Source organism: Carassius carassius, chromosome 21 (assembly GCF_963082965.1).
Source record: "Carassius carassius chromosome 21, fCarCar2.1, whole genome shotgun sequence".
NCBI classification, from domain to species: Eukaryota; Metazoa; Chordata; class Actinopteri; order Cypriniformes; family Cyprinidae; genus Carassius; species Carassius carassius.
The window spans coordinates 32333470-32348469 of NC_081775.1; the positions used below are offsets into that span (position 1 = coordinate 32333470).

The 15000-nt window shown below is 40.2% G+C and overlaps 2 protein-coding genes across 4 annotated transcripts in view; one reads left to right on the plus strand and one right to left on the minus strand.

The window, feature by feature from the left end:
- LOC132098197 (spermatogenesis-associated serine-rich protein 2-like) overlaps window positions 1-15000 on the plus strand; it is a 197900-nt gene that overhangs the window by 160427 nt on the left and 22473 nt on the right. Inside the window, exons 2-9 of one of the 3 annotated variants that reach the window (XM_059504389.1) lie at window positions 5569-5612; window positions 6586-6634; window positions 9271-9350; window positions 9475-9583; window positions 9815-9864; window positions 10025-10259; window positions 10337-10522; window positions 13297-13432. In XM_059504389.1, coding sequence (XP_059360372.1) covers window positions 5589-5612; window positions 6586-6634; window positions 9271-9350; window positions 9475-9583; window positions 9815-9864; window positions 10025-10259; window positions 10337-10522; window positions 13297-13432 — 869 coding nt within the window. In that variant the 5' untranslated portion in view covers window positions 5569-5588. Of the gene's footprint in view, window positions 1-4945; window positions 5079-5568; window positions 5613-5830; window positions 5838-6585; window positions 6635-9270; window positions 9351-9474; window positions 9584-9814; window positions 9865-10024; window positions 10260-10336; window positions 10523-13296; window positions 13433-15000 lie in introns of those variants that run through there. The other 2 variants (XM_059504390.1, XM_059504391.1) reach the window with 2 other exon arrangements.
- Window positions 1196-3158, minus strand: LOC132097281 (partner of Y14 and mago B-like). The gene is made up of 3 exons (XM_059502906.1): window positions 3087-3158; window positions 1746-1839; window positions 1196-1670 (listed from the first exon to the last, which is right to left on the minus strand). Exons 1-3 carry the CDS (start codon window positions 3115-3117, stop codon window positions 1256-1258), a joined length of 540 nt encoding a protein of 179 aa, XP_059358889.1. The 5' UTR covers window positions 3118-3158; the 3' UTR covers window positions 1196-1255.

Consider the following 15000-nt stretch of genomic DNA (forward strand, 5'->3'; position numbering starts at 1 on the left):
AAGCATGTGTGAGCGTGACAGGCTTTAACGAATGTAACCAGTGTCTATCTGTCACCGGCATGGCTTTATTTTTAATGTAGGCTACTATGTGGGTTTTTGTATAAAAATAAATTAATGTCCTTTTAGCTGTCAGTCCTGCTGTTTCCTAACCCCCTCCCCACCACCACCACCACAAAACAACTTTTTAAAAAGAAATGCTGAGTGAGCAACATTATGTGCATTTTATTATTATGACAGAAAATAAATGATCAGGGGCTGCTAGAATCTATAACAATAATAATAATAAAAGTTTAAAATGTATAGCAGATATGAATAGAAATGTCCAAATGAAACGTCTATTTTCATAAGTTTAATTTCGCGGATATTCATCTCACGAAGCAAAACTATTATCTTATAAAAGCATCTGCTCAGTTAATGTATCTTGTGTTGTCAGTCAAGAAAAGTGACTATAAAACCAATCTTTTATCACATTCTTACATTTAATCAATAAATTAAATTAGAATAAGACACTTAGGGCTGTTACCAATCAAATGAAATCTGTCAGTAAAATACAGTTTTGCAATAAAAATGAGCTTTTATAAAACCTTAAATCTAAATCTAAAAGTGCCAGTCAGTGTTTTAGTGAGTGAGTCACTGAATCATTCAGTCGAGCGATCAGAAACAGCGGATTTATTCAGGAAAAGACAAGCGACTGTCTATGAGTGGATCACTGAATCACTGGTTAGTTCTGAAAGTAAGGAAGCACTGCTGTAACTCTGTAACTGTGGCTCTGATACGGATCTGTTTGGATTGAACACAATACTCTGTCTCACATCCGTGATCATGCTGATACTCAAAACAGCATGTTTGATTATATCATGAAGAAATATGACACAAACTCATACTAGTCTTCATCACACGATCAAGGCTGTATTTGTTTGTTTTTCATACCATGATTGATCGTTTCATTAAAACATCAGTTACTGTAATAAGCCAGGTGATATGAATGGCAGTAAAACAGCAGCTCCGCTGTGGTTCACAGGGACATCAAACAGGAGTTTGTAATGCAATGTTTAATATAACACAAGTCTACACATTATAATTTCATGCCGTGGTAAAAAAAACAATGACAGCACAGTCAATCAGTCTGTAATCTGACGTCTGCTCTCGTGCGAGGTCTGGACGACCCGCATCTAGAGTCCAGAGCACAAGACGTCACCATGTTTCTTTATGATGTATAAAAGACTAGAATGAGTTTGGACTGATGTAGAAACAGTCACAGATCTCCCAGATCTGCCTCCAGCAGTCTCAGCTCGTCACGTAAGGCCTGGCCCCGGCTCAGTTTGTCCAGCTGCTCCTTGCTGGGGGTCTTCAGCTCTCCAGAATCCAGTTTCTGCTGGAGATCCTCCACCTGTCGCAGCTTCTTCCGCAGGTTCTTCATCTTCTTGGCTCTCTCTGTCGGGTCGCTTGTGGTCTGATCGTCTGCGGTGAGGTTCATGTGCTCCAGCTCTGAGCTCACGTCCTCCTCGGGGCTCTGGCTCTGCTGCTGCTTGCGCTTCTCTTTGCGCTTCATGTTGCGTTTGGCGGTTTTGGAGAGTCCTGCGACGTCGCTCTGTGTCTCGTCCTCGGGGCTCATGCCGGGGGGCAGCTCAGGTTTGCTCTTGAGGAACTTGACGTACTTGTTCTCATAGCTGCAGACAGAGAGAAGCGTGTTAGCGGAGAGCACATGTGCACAACAGAGCAAGGGCCACACTTATCACACTTACACCGGGACCTCCTCCTGCGGGACGTATCCGTCCTTCACCCGCCGTGGTCTCCTCCACGAGCCGTCCGGACGCTGCGAGGCGCCGATATATTTACCTGAAACACACACACAGTTCACTCTTTTATTTGGATCCACAAGACAACAGAGATGCACACAGGTGAGGAGGAAAGTGAGGACACCTCGCATCGAGCAATGCTCCACACACAACTTCCTTTAAAGATATTTGCTTTGTGCTCGTTTTAAGCTGTTTTTAAATATTTTTTATATTACCTTGTCTAAAACTATAATTTTTAACACACAAAAAAAACAAGATTTACATCTTGTTGCAACATTTTACAAAAATCAAGATTTTATATATTCGATCAAAATCTCATGTTTTAAAATTCGGTTCACAACACTAAGCTAAAATACAAAATGAAATATTACAGTTTTTAGACAAAGATTTTGAAGTAAACAGTAAAGACAATACTATATAAAACTTACCAAAACAACAGTTCTTCATTTACTTTTGTAAGACACTAGAGTAAAGAGCTCTCAGTGACTGTCAGGTCTCCAGATACAGATCTAAACTACAGCCAACTTCTCGGTGTATGACACAAAAAGACTAAACATCTTGACGCTCTTTGACTCACTGAAAACTTTTATTTTATCACTCTTATTTTAATTGCATTAATAAAAAAATATTTATTTTAAAATAATTATAGTAACGCTTTAATATATAATGCATTTAGTCATTTTAAAGATACTTTTATCCAAAGCGACTTACAAATGAAGACAACAGAATCAAAACTAACGAAAGAGCAATGATATACAAGTGCTAAAGAAGTCTAACGCATTACACGGAGCAAGGGTTTTATTTTAAATTATATAATAAAAAAAACAGAATAGAAAAATTACAGAATACAGTGATCAATAGATTCACAGGGTACATTACAAATAATTATAATGCATTAAATCCTTTAATAACTCTTTTCCATGCATTTTACATAAACACTTAGAGTTACAGTAACTATTATTATATTATTGCTGTTAACCCTTCCACTGCACTCAATATTAATAATCACGATCATGTTTTGTTGATATCTGCATGATTCTGATGGTTATTATTATTAGGCTATGCGCATACCGCTGCAATGTTAGTATTTCATCAGGATAAAACGAGCTCGAGTAAATGAAACACAGACACACACAGAGAGAGAGAGAGAGAGAAATAAGCAGCATTCAGAGGGAATGAAATCCAGAAGCAGATTCGATCTTCATGTGTGTCGAGACTCATCACTAACACACACGGCTGTTATATGACAATCTATGCAGAAACGTGTTTGTGTGTGAAATGCTTTACCAGACTCATCTGTCACATAAGGGGTTGCCATCTTTAACAAAGACTAACTTCCGTTTCCACTCTGTGTCGCTATCGCGAGACCGTGCAGTGCTGGGAGAAATGAATCATTTTTAAAGCTTCGAATCAATTGAACCGATTGCTATGCGAAACGATTCACTGTTTCGAAGCGCTCGAAACATAAAAACACGCTGGTGACGCCTGCTGGTCAAAACTCAGGCTAAAACATGCATAAAACTGCTTTCCACAAACCCAGTGCAATAGCTTTCTTGAAAGTACAATATATTAAAAACAATCAAAATAATGATATACCATTAAATATGAAGTGTCTGTATAATATGTTTTTTTAAATAATTATTATTATTTTGCATGGCTTGTTTGTTTGTTTTATAGACAGCGTAAACAGAGAGTATACACAGTTGTCTCGTTAAAATGTCTACAAAATTGATCCGAGATGAGAGTCGATAACTGGGAGCCGAACTCAATGAACTCGCGTGAGAGATCGCCCCCAGTGATTGAAATTATACTGAATTACTGTATATTTCAAACTATTGAAATTTCGAAACAGTTATGATGTAACGAAGCCTCGTTTACTAAAATCACGTGACTTTTGATTCGCGAAGGTTTCGAAGCTTCATGAACTACTGCCCCGTGAGACGTGATGTTACATATTTACACTGGTTCAGTTCAGTGTAACAAAATAATATACATTAATATCAACATTTATAACTATATTATGTTACACTTACACACACATACACACAAAACGATTTTGCTTAAATCAATTATTTGAAAATAGAAGCCAAAATGTGTCTATTTTTATGGATGTGGAACTTCTTGGATGTATCAATAATTCTACATTTAAATAATTTTTCCTTTTCACTGGAATATGCGTAAATGTGCTCCACAGAAATGTAAAAACACCCATCAGCTGTTCTTTAAACTTCACACCTCTTCATCACACCCATCACTGTGAATTAACTGTTATTTAAAATGTATAGAAATTCTAGACATGATATGAACAAAATATTTCCACTGTTTCATAACTTGTGTGTGGGGTTTGATGGTGATCGAGTGGATCAATGCTGCTCATATGATCTCCATATAACCTTGTGTGTGACAAATACAAACCTTGAATCTTGTTTTAAACAGTCATTCAGTGTATTGGTTATGAAGAAGATATATATAACCCAAGCTGGAAGATAATAATAATAATAATAATACAAATTTGACTAGCTAAAAATAAAAGCTGTATTTTATAAGTTCTGAGGTCACATGACGCTGTGTTTTTGGAACATTCTCGAAGTGAAGCGGTGTGTGGATGAGGAACGCTAAGAGCTCACGTGTACAGAGACAACACAGACAATAAAACATAAGATGAGAAATAAAAACATTAATGCAAATACAATTAAGCCAAAACAGAAAAATAAAATGAAAAATAAAATGACTTGTTTGTTCAGTTGTGCTATAGATAGAACAGAGAAGGATAGGGTGTTGTGTTTGCAGATAAACACACACTTCTGACACACAGCATCTTCAGCTCAAAGTTTTAATGTGGAAAGGACTCTCATGAAGATGTTTTATTCTTGTTGTACTGAATATGTAATTACTTTACCATTTGTGTAGTGTACGGAACACTTAATGTAAAAAAAATAATAAAAAAGAAAGAAATAGATTCCAGGGTATTGTTAAAGTGTGTGATAAGACTGTGTGCACCACTTTAAGTGATTTGACTTGTATAAGGTCAGTACTTTGAAGAAGGCTAAGTTGATTATGAATGATTCCAGCCATCTCTATCTGCTCTTATGTATGATCAATAGATTTAAAACCTGGCCGAGCGGAAGTGACGTGGAAGGGATAGCTAGCTGAGCGGAAGTGACGCATGAGCCGGCTGAAAGAAAATACAGACGTTCGCGCAGAAGTGATCGCACAAAAGTCAAATAAAAGAGCGTTCTCTGCGTTTGTTCTCGCCGCGGATTCCCGCCACTCGTGCAGGTAAGACATGCCCTCCGTCAGTCTGATTGAACGCCTCCTGATCTGCGCGAACGCGGATGCTCGCGTGATGCGTCTGTGAATGCGAACAAAAACAAAACGCAGCGCGTTAAACCTGAGCTCTCGGTTAGCATACATTAGCTCCGCAGTTAGCGGAGGTGTTGCTAAGATACTGCCACGGAGAGGGAGAGAGAGAGGGACACAGAGAGACTGAGAGAGAGAGGGGGGCTGAGAGAGAGAGAGAGAGGCTGAAAGAGAGAGAGAGGCGTTGCATAAACACAGACAGGTTTCTGAGTAAACCGCATCCTCCGCAGCGGTGATCTGCGCGTGCTGGATGAGTGCTTGTTTGACACCTGTCAATCATTAGGGTCACGTGTGCAGTGCCACATCAGCGCGCTCCGGGGTTCGGTCCCGCTTCCGGCGCTTTGAACGGCTCCGGTTCCGCTTGTGTTCTTCTGGACGCTGCTCGGATCCGGTTCTGAGGCGTGGGAAGATTCCGAGTGTGTACGCGAGATGAATGCGGCTTCACCTGCTCAGGTGCGCGTGTGCTGACGCCGCGTGACGCTCCGGTTGCGTCGCCGCTGCTGGGAACGGGCGTGTGCGTCAACCGAACGTACGTGTTTACATAGCTTAGGTTTCTGTTTCCTGAGAGAGAGAGTGCGTGCTGATTTAAAGGCTCATAAACCGCCGGTGAAACCGGACTCGTTGAGGAACGGATCCGGATCGACAAGGGAACGCTTCTAACTCTCTGTCCGTTATTCGGTGAGTTGTGTTTTCTTGTGTGGGCTTCAAAGGGGCTAACGGGAACGAAAGCACGCTTTAGTTCACTTCATCAGATCGTTTCAGTTAAAGCTAACTCCGTAATTCCGCTCAACTCTATTGTTATCGATGGAGCTCCCGACCATACTTGCTTTTAGGAAACTCAGAGAGAGAGATTCTTAAAAATGGATCTATGTTCCCCATTTAATGTAAGCACTGTGCTTTGGCAATACATTGTAACAATTGTCATGCCAATAAAGTAGAAATAGAATTGAAAAGCGAATCCTGTAGATTAGAGAGTGTAGAATCCAGATCGCTGGCCTTCAGGAGGATTGAACTGTTAGTGAGGAATACTCAAACAGTGAGATTGTGATGTTTGCACTGAAGGCGGCTGAGTTGTATTTACACAGACTCAGAGATGGCTTTAGTGCATTTATTAGCTCTTTCATACAGCTTCACATCTTTACACTGAACTTTGAGGCCGGTTCTTCAGTAACAGAAGCCTCTGACGTTTCTCTTCTCGTGATGGAGCGAGATAAAGCATCTTTAGGAATCATCACTTCTGGGTGTGAAGGCACTTTAATGAGCGACTAACACAAACACTGACTCAATGTCATCAGGTTTAACTTCTTAACATCAGCTTCAGAGAGTCGTCTGCTGCTGGAATCATTTTACATCAGTGCCTTTTTCTTCATCTCCATGTTCTTGTTTTGAGTTTTAATTAATCACAAACTTTTCTCTCTTCCTGTAGAATTGTGACTGTCTGAGGAGGAGGATGGCGAGGAAGAGCGGTTATAAAGGTGAGCGATCGCCGTATGATTCTGTTCATATGATCCCTGACAGGCATTAATATGATCTCTGTACTTGTTCTGATGACATCACCATAAGTTTAGCGTGGTTTTTAGCGACTGAGCTCGCTGTGTGTGCTGCTGTAGATGTGTGAAGCTTTATTCAGGTAAAGGTTGGTTAAACGTCACGAGTGATTGTAAAGGTGGTACTCTTTCCTCACTTTCTGTTTATAACCCAATCAAAATTTAAATAAGTTATTTGTTCATTGAACTCACTACAGACATGCAATGTTTCTCGATGGACATGCATGAATGGTGATGCTTTTGGTTGGTTAGACAAGGACCGTTTTCATTCTAAAATGGTTTAAAAAAATGTATATGTTCAAGTGTAAACTGGGCCAGAGGAACTGCATTGTTAGTCGGAAGAATAATGTTTTTTATTAATATCATTCCACTTTATTTGCTCTTATTTTATTAAATGCTCTGCTTCACATCATGCCTAATAACGCCCCCTAGCCGTTATATATTCACTGTAAACCACGGCTTCACTGGGATTATTGCTTTATTTTGTAACTGTAGCTGAATCATGTCTCTTTCATGGGGGGCAAAAATTATTATATTCCAAATAATTCCAGAAACGCATTCAGAAATTACAAACAGATTTTTAATCTCTTGTAAAACCAGATTTGATCAAGTTGTGTTTAGCAGATGTCCCGTGTGTCACACAAGACCCTCATCTGCGCTTGTTCCTTTCTGTCAAACATTTTATTATTAAACTGTCCCACTTTGAAATGAACTCGCTTAAAGAGTTACTTAGTATTATTTTGCCAGAAAGGGTTAGAATTATCATTATTGTAAAAAAATCTTGTGTAATATAACTTGTTTGTTTGCTTTTTTATTGTATTTGTTATAGGGTACTTGTTTTTTATTGTTTTCACCATGAAAATATGCTGACATGGTAATAAATAAGTATGCTACTACTTCCGGAGCAGATGCTTTGATGGCAGCAGATGATGACGAGACGGCCAGTAATTCAAGTAGTTAGATGTTATATTTGTCTCTTTCAGAATCAGAATGACAGATATCTGAGAACACGACAGTGCCGTTAGTGTTATTTGTGGTTTGTTTCCTGAGTTTCAGTTTCTCAAGCAAGTGAAAAGCAGTCATGAGCTGCTGATTCACTCCGACGCTGATCTTCGGAGGCTTTTAGTCTTCGGTAGAAACACAAATCACGTCAAAGACTAGTCTGCGTTTGGCATTTCTTTAACGCGAGGTTGGGTCTCTCGCTCTGCAGTCTCTGGTTTTGTTTGGCAAATGAAGACTTTGCGTTTCAATTACTTTGCAAATTGCTGAAGTCTGTTGGTGGGGTGGAGGACACTGTAAACCGTGAGTCTTCAGAAGCCTTTGACCCGTCAGTCCACGCCTCGCTGCATCACGCGTCTTTATGGCTCTTATGGCTATCAGTTTCACAGCTGCTTAAGAGCTTGAGAAATGTTGCTCGGAGGGAAATCCACACACAAATGCACACAAAAGAATCAACAGAGTCACCAGGCGGCATAGTTAAGAGAAAAATCCAGTCAGACTGATGTAGTGCGACGGACATCTGACGTTTAGCAGCGTCACAGATTCCTGTGTGAGCCGTAGGTGTGTCTGTTTGTTATTCACTTGGAAACCTGCTGATACAGTTACTGTACTAGTCACCTGTGGTCGGTTATCTGCTTATCTTGCAGATCACTGATTCTGAATGAAGACAGATGATGGTCCTTATACGAGCTGTCTCATGTTCACAGACCGAAGTAAACTGTTAATCTGTGCTGGAAACCACATTCGTGTCAGAGTTGTTTTAGTGTTTGATTATGTTCTGTCCTGTCTCGGAGCATGATATCACCTCACAGAAGGGGGAATTATGGGAAACCATAAGCATTTGCCACTTCACCGACTCGTGTGAGACTGTAAAAACTGAAAATATTAAAAAGGAACAAATATGAACTGTAGGAGTCATTATGGTAATTCTGACACATTGTATAGTTCGAGATGGAAAGGGCAAACATACAGCTAATGAAAGTAAAAATAAACAATATAAAGATGTGAAAACCGATTAGATTATACTGTAGAGAAAGAGTGAACACTTTGTCTGTTTCTCAGGCCTGTACTGTTCTGATTTCTGCTAACATACAGTATGATAATCCAGAGTTTGACTTTCAGTAACTAACACTATCTGTTGCTCAGTGGTTTGCATTACTACAAAACAGGAAACAAATGTAGATCCTGCATGTAGCGTACTGTAATGCTGCACTAAACTGAATAATGTTTTGTGCCAGTGATTACATTAAGTGTGTTTTTTGTTTGTTTGTTTTTTTAAATTGAATAACCTTTATGTATTTGAAGTGTGTCAGATTGGAAGTTGGTTGCACATTAAATGACTCTGATCTTTGTATGGAGGGTCAAAGCTCTTCGACGTGACGTCCTGATCTCTGTGCAGTCGTTCTGCTTCGCTCTCTCTCTGGCTCTTCTCTTGACCTACATATTTTTGGGGAAAAGCTTTAACCGAGATCCTCTGCCAAGACTTTCTGTGCTGTTGAAGTCGAGCTGCGTTTCAGAACTGAACACGTGGAAATCTCTGTCTCTCCTCCCTCCTCTTTTTCCAGATGTGTCAGGAGTGGTGTTCGACACGCACTCAAAAATGGTCATGTCTCAAGGAGGATCGTTCGAGAATATGAAGGAAAAGGTACACAGGGCTTTTCTTCCGTTTGTCTGGCTGTTAATTATGGTGCTGTGCTCTTGATGTCAATGTTTTTACTCTTGTCTGTGAATCTCGGGCTCGACTCACTCAATGTTTTGGCTCTCGTCAGATAAACGCCGTGCGAGCCGTGGTTCCCAACAAGAGCAATAATGAGATCACTCTGGTGCTGCAGCACTTCGAGAACAGCGTGGATCGAGCGGTGCAGGCGTTTGTGGAAGGTACACGCACTTTATAAATACTTGAAACCACATGATCCAAATTTGAGGGTTTTTTTTAGAAAAGAATGAAATGATCTTATCATAATTAGGAAAGATCTTTTTGAGTTTTAAATAACTATCAATTTAGCTGTAGAACCTGGTAATAACAAACACACCCAGTGCCTTCTTGCAGGTCTCATAGGAGGCAGTGTGTCCCTAGTGTGACGTGACTAACGTGTGTGTGTGTGTTAGGCGGGGCTGTGGACATCCTGAAGGAGTGGAATGTCACTGGGAAAAAGAAGGTGAGGGAACGAGCTTCACTCTCCAGTGAGATTTAACAATTCTGAAATAAAACCAACAAAACTTGCAGTTTAACTGTGAGTGTGTGTGTGTGTGACACAAGTTGAAGAATTAATATTTTTATGGTATAACTGCTGCTTGCGTTCTCTCCGTCTATCGCAGCCAAAGAAGAAAAAGAAGCCAAAAGCCCAAAGCGACGCTCCTGCAGACTTGACTCCTGCAGAAGTGGCCCCAGACGCAGAGGGTCAGGAGCCCGTTAATGGTTTCCATGCCAACGGTTCGGTGGCAGCAGATGCTGAATCTCTGGATTCTCTGAGCGAGCAGCTGGACTCGGTCTCTCTGGACGCTGTGGAGCTCGACTCGGAGACCGCTGTCCCTGAGGCTTCGGAGGCCACAGGTGTGTTCTCTGAGCGCAGGTGATGCCTGCAGGCTTTGAGCGGTGATTGGGGTTTAACTCCACCCTTCTTTCCTCAGCTGCAGTTGGAGTTGTGCTGCCCACTTCAAGCCCCGCCCCTCAGCCCAGCACCAATCACGGAGCACGACAGAACCATCAAAGAACCAGTAACAAGTCTCAAACCAGGCCTGTGTCCAGCTCCCACAATCCCTCTGTGCCCACTCCGTCCGAAGACATGCAGCGAGGTCCTGCCGGCAAAAAGATCGGTAAGAGTTTCTTTATTATGTGACTTGTTTACTCTGCACTTGAACTGTACTTTTTTTTTCTAAAGTAGATGTAATAGTTTTTCAGTTTATCAGAATCAAGTAAAGAGCAGATACTCCAGTAACAATAGTGATGTACTAATTATGCTCAAGTATAATAGTAAAGTACTATTACTCTAATACTCAGACTCGTTTGGACCACAGGGCACTGCACCTGCAGAGACACTGAGCTATCTGAGATCTGTTCTTGTTTTTAGTATAAACTCATTTCATTTTGATCAGTTTCTCATAAAACGAGACCATATCTTTGGTCATGTTGTTCCTCAAGAAGCTGTATCTAGCTAGCACTTCATTGCAGTCAGAGGTGGGTAGAGTACCCAAAAACTGTACTCAAGTAAAAGTAAAAGTACTTCTAGAAATATTTACTCAAGTAAAAGTACTAGTCTTGAATAGTTACTTGAGTAAGAGTAAAAGAGTATCGGATAAAAAATCTACTCAAGTAGTTAGTTACTAGTTACTTTGGGTCATATATACTGTACTGAGCCTATTTTTATTTAGATATATAGATAAAATGTATGTAATGTTTGTGTGTGTGTATAAATGTATATATTTCATCAGCCTTTACTCCAATTTATGTAATTTATTATAAAACCCTGTCTGTTTACTTAAGTAACAGATATAGGTGTCATGCAATAACATATTTTTAATACGACTGACTTTATATTAAATGTGAATGTAACATTGAAAGTTAATGTGATATAAATATTGCTACTAATCTTTCATTGTTCAGAAAGAGAGCAAATAACATTTACATTATTAAAGATCATTTTCACTGACAGTCTAGATTTCAATCACTCTCAGAAACTCCCATTAAAATCACTGAAACTGTTAACACTGTGAAATCAATATCTTAATTAAAGATTCGTACACACATCTGCACTTTGTTGTTCCTGCGAGAGAATTCGCCAGAAAGAGGTATTCAGTCAGTGAGCGAGTGAAGGAAGCACCGGCATTTCAGCGATGACTCATCTGAACGCCTCTGATTGGCCAATGCTTTAATAAGCTCAACAGAATCATATGTGATTGGTTATAATGCGCATCGCTGTAAAAACACATCTATCTCTGGCTCAGCGCCAGCAAGCGATCACAGATCTGAATTTAGCAGCTGATAATATGACTCGCTGAACGTACTTGCACAGGTGTGATTGTATTAAAATTAATAAAATCTTAATCAGCTATTTTTTGTCTTTTGGAAGCTGCATTCAACTTGACTCCCTTCTGTTATAAGCCACACACGTACAACAAACTAATGTCACAGTGGTATCGTGTACTGTAATCGAATGTAGCCCAAGTTATTACCTGTTAAACAGTAGACAGCACACGTGGTGTTCATCTAATAAGGATCTCCATCGCTAGCAAATAATAGCCTTTGCAGATTTCAATTCAGTGCAGTTCCATAGCCACGTTTTCAACGCTCTTTCTGTTCTTAAACGTTACAACTCCGAGTGAACCACTTCAGACGCTCAACGCGTGCGGCAGGGAACTGAACGACTCATTCAAACTGATTCATGAACCAATTCACTCGTTTGCCAATTGGTTTGATCAAGCCTTTGAACAGAATTGACTCAAAAGAATGAATCATTCACTAATGGGCATCGCTCATTGCCCAGAGAAAAGTAGACGGCGCGTTTGGAATAAACTGAAGCATTATAACATTTATTGCATTAAGATAAAGTAACGAGAGGAGCGTAACACACAGTAACGAAGTAAAAGTACAGATTTTTCCCCAAAAATGTACTCAAGTAAGAGTATAAAGTACCCATCTTTAAATATACTCCGAAAAGTATTCGTTACCCCAAAAAATTACTCAAGTAAATGTAACGAAGTAAATGTAACTCGTTACTACCCACCTCTGATTGCAGTGTACAGTAGTATAGTATTTTCAAACTCTGAAGTGTTGCCAGCGAAGACATTTAAGCTAATGATACATGGGGCAACTTTTTGAGCGCAGTTTCTTGAGCACGTTCCCACTGAGAATGGGTAACAAAGTTCTCTCTGGATACTTTCAATCGTCCTGGGCACTGTGTTTCACCTGGTTGCCCACTGACAGCAACATTGACTAAAGTTGCCCTTGTGTCATCAGCCTTACATTTAGAGATCTTATTGACGAATTGACTTTCTTTGTTTATTCCTTAAATTTTCTTCACATGGTTTTGAAAGGTCTTAAATCTACCTTTTATGAAACCTGGAGTGTTATATATAAAGTCTCTGCTGTGAGAGAGACCGCTGGAGTCAAGTTAATGTAAAACATTAATTTTCTAACCTGTATAATTGTTAGAATGAGGGACTGTGTCGAAATTTGTATACCTTAAAGCTGTTTGGCCTTGTCTGCAGTTTATTCTAACGCTTGTTTTACAACAGATTGAATCTTAAAGTTAAAAGCTGTATTAATGTTAAAGGATTGGGTTTTAATTTGTACTGTAAAAGTGAATGGGAAAAGGAGAGCAACATTATACTTTATTTATTTATTTTGTTAGACACATAAATGTTTAAGTACTGCACTGATTTAGGCTGGACTAAAATTATGACAGAAAATAATATTTTATGCATCTCTAACATTGTCATCATCATGAGGCTTAGCGCTGGTGTGAGGAGGAACACACAGATGTACGTTAGTGAAACTGGTAACTGGTACCAGATGTTTATTCTGTGTGAAAGTGTTTGTGTGTTCATGTGTGTATGTGAAGATCTGGGGTTGGTAATGCTTGTCTTTTCAGGGCCAAATGTCGATCGATCTGTGAAGGATCTGCAGCGATGTGCGGCGTCACTGTCACGCTACAGAGTCTTGGTGAAAGACGAAATGGACTCCTCCATCAAGAGCATGAAGCAGACGTTTGCTGAGCTGCAGAGCTGGTATCTCTCACACAAACTCATCAATCTCACACACACTCACTCACTCAGACACTCACTCAGACACTCACTCAGACACTCACTCAGACACTCACTCAGACACTCACTCAGACACTCACTCAGACAGACACTCACTCACTCAGACACTCACTCACTCACTCAGACACTCACTCACTCACTCAGACACACACACACACTCACTCTCACTCAGACACTCAAACAGACACACACTCGCTCTCACTCAGACACTCAAACAGACACATACTCGCTCTCACTCACTCACTCACTCACTCACTCACTGCCTGCCGCGATAGTCGCTAAATCTAATAATTGCACGAAAAAAAAAATTTGCTCTAATTTTTTTCGGCTGCGATAATTTCTTTTTTTCAATGATTATTTAAACAATTAACATGTCATGATGTGGGGTTAGTCTGGAGCGCAGCCTGTGGTCAGCCCGCAGCAGAAAACACCATCTCTGATGGCACAGATGTCTCGCTAGAGAGACCAGCTTTGGGAAGCGCCTTTCATTTGCTTGTGGATGTTTGCGTCGCAAGTGATATTTCATTGTACTTGCACTACTGCTTTATTTTAATACGTGTAGCATATTTTGCAAGTAACTTCGTTGCCCTTTCTCTCGAAATCGGTCTACTTTTCACTCACGTCATTTGGCTTGCTCAGCTAAATATGTCTGTAGGCATATGGTTGCGTGTGTCAACGCGCCCAGTGTGTTCACACACACATGCGCACGTCGTTTTCTCCTCTTTTACCAAGCGCTCGGGCAGCTGCGCTCCTGAGGCGTCTGTCGTTGCTAAGCATCCATCAGCTGCGATCTACGTTACAACAAAGAAATTTCAGCAGTGGATTTCCACCACCAAAAAACCCTTGCTGTAACTCTGCTACAAGATTTTTTTTTTTTACGAAGAAAAGCATTTTTTTTAAAAACAACGGGGAATTTCACCCAGAAGGAAGCTGATTGAAATGGTTCTTTTCACATGACCTGGTGCACTTGCGTCATTCTGAAAAGCTGTTGTTTTTAACTAGATGTGGTAGGGACGCAACGAGCGGTGGAAAAAACGAGCGGTCAAAATGTTTAGTTTCGGTTAACGGTTAAATGGTCAAGATGAGCATCCCTAACTGGAATATAAACATAACATACAAATTTAATTAATTTTAAGCCACACAAAGTCAACATGTTGGTATTTCTTACTCTAAATCTGTCATAAAATAATATTGCCATTATCGTTGTATTAGTTGAAACTGGTCTTAGAACGACAATATTATCGTTTATCGTGATAATTTCTTGGACTATTTATCGTCCAGCAAAATTTGTTATCGTGACAGCCCTACTCACTCTCTCACACATACTCACTCACACTCATTAACTCTCACACTCATACACACATGCACGCTCATACAGACATACAAAGACAATCACGCTCACACACAAACTCATTCACTTACTCACTCACACATACAGACATACATTTCACATATACACTCTCACTCACTCACAAACACTCTGCAGACATGCTCACAGACACTCACTCACTCACTCACACACACAGACACTC

Bases quoted from the DNA above. Each gene is read 5' to 3' on its own strand.
- LOC132097281 (XM_059502906.1), bottom strand. From the start codon at position 3,117: ATGGCAACCCCTTATGTGACAGATGAGTCTG. The intron at 1,840-3,086 runs GTAAAGCATTTC...TGTGTGTTTCAG, and splicing joins TTATGTGACAGATGAGTCTG to GTAAATATATCGGCGCCTCG. The intron at 1,671-1,745 runs GTAAGTGTGATA...CTCTGTCTGCAG, and splicing joins CCGCAGGAGGAGGTCCCGGT to CTATGAGAACAAGTACGTCA.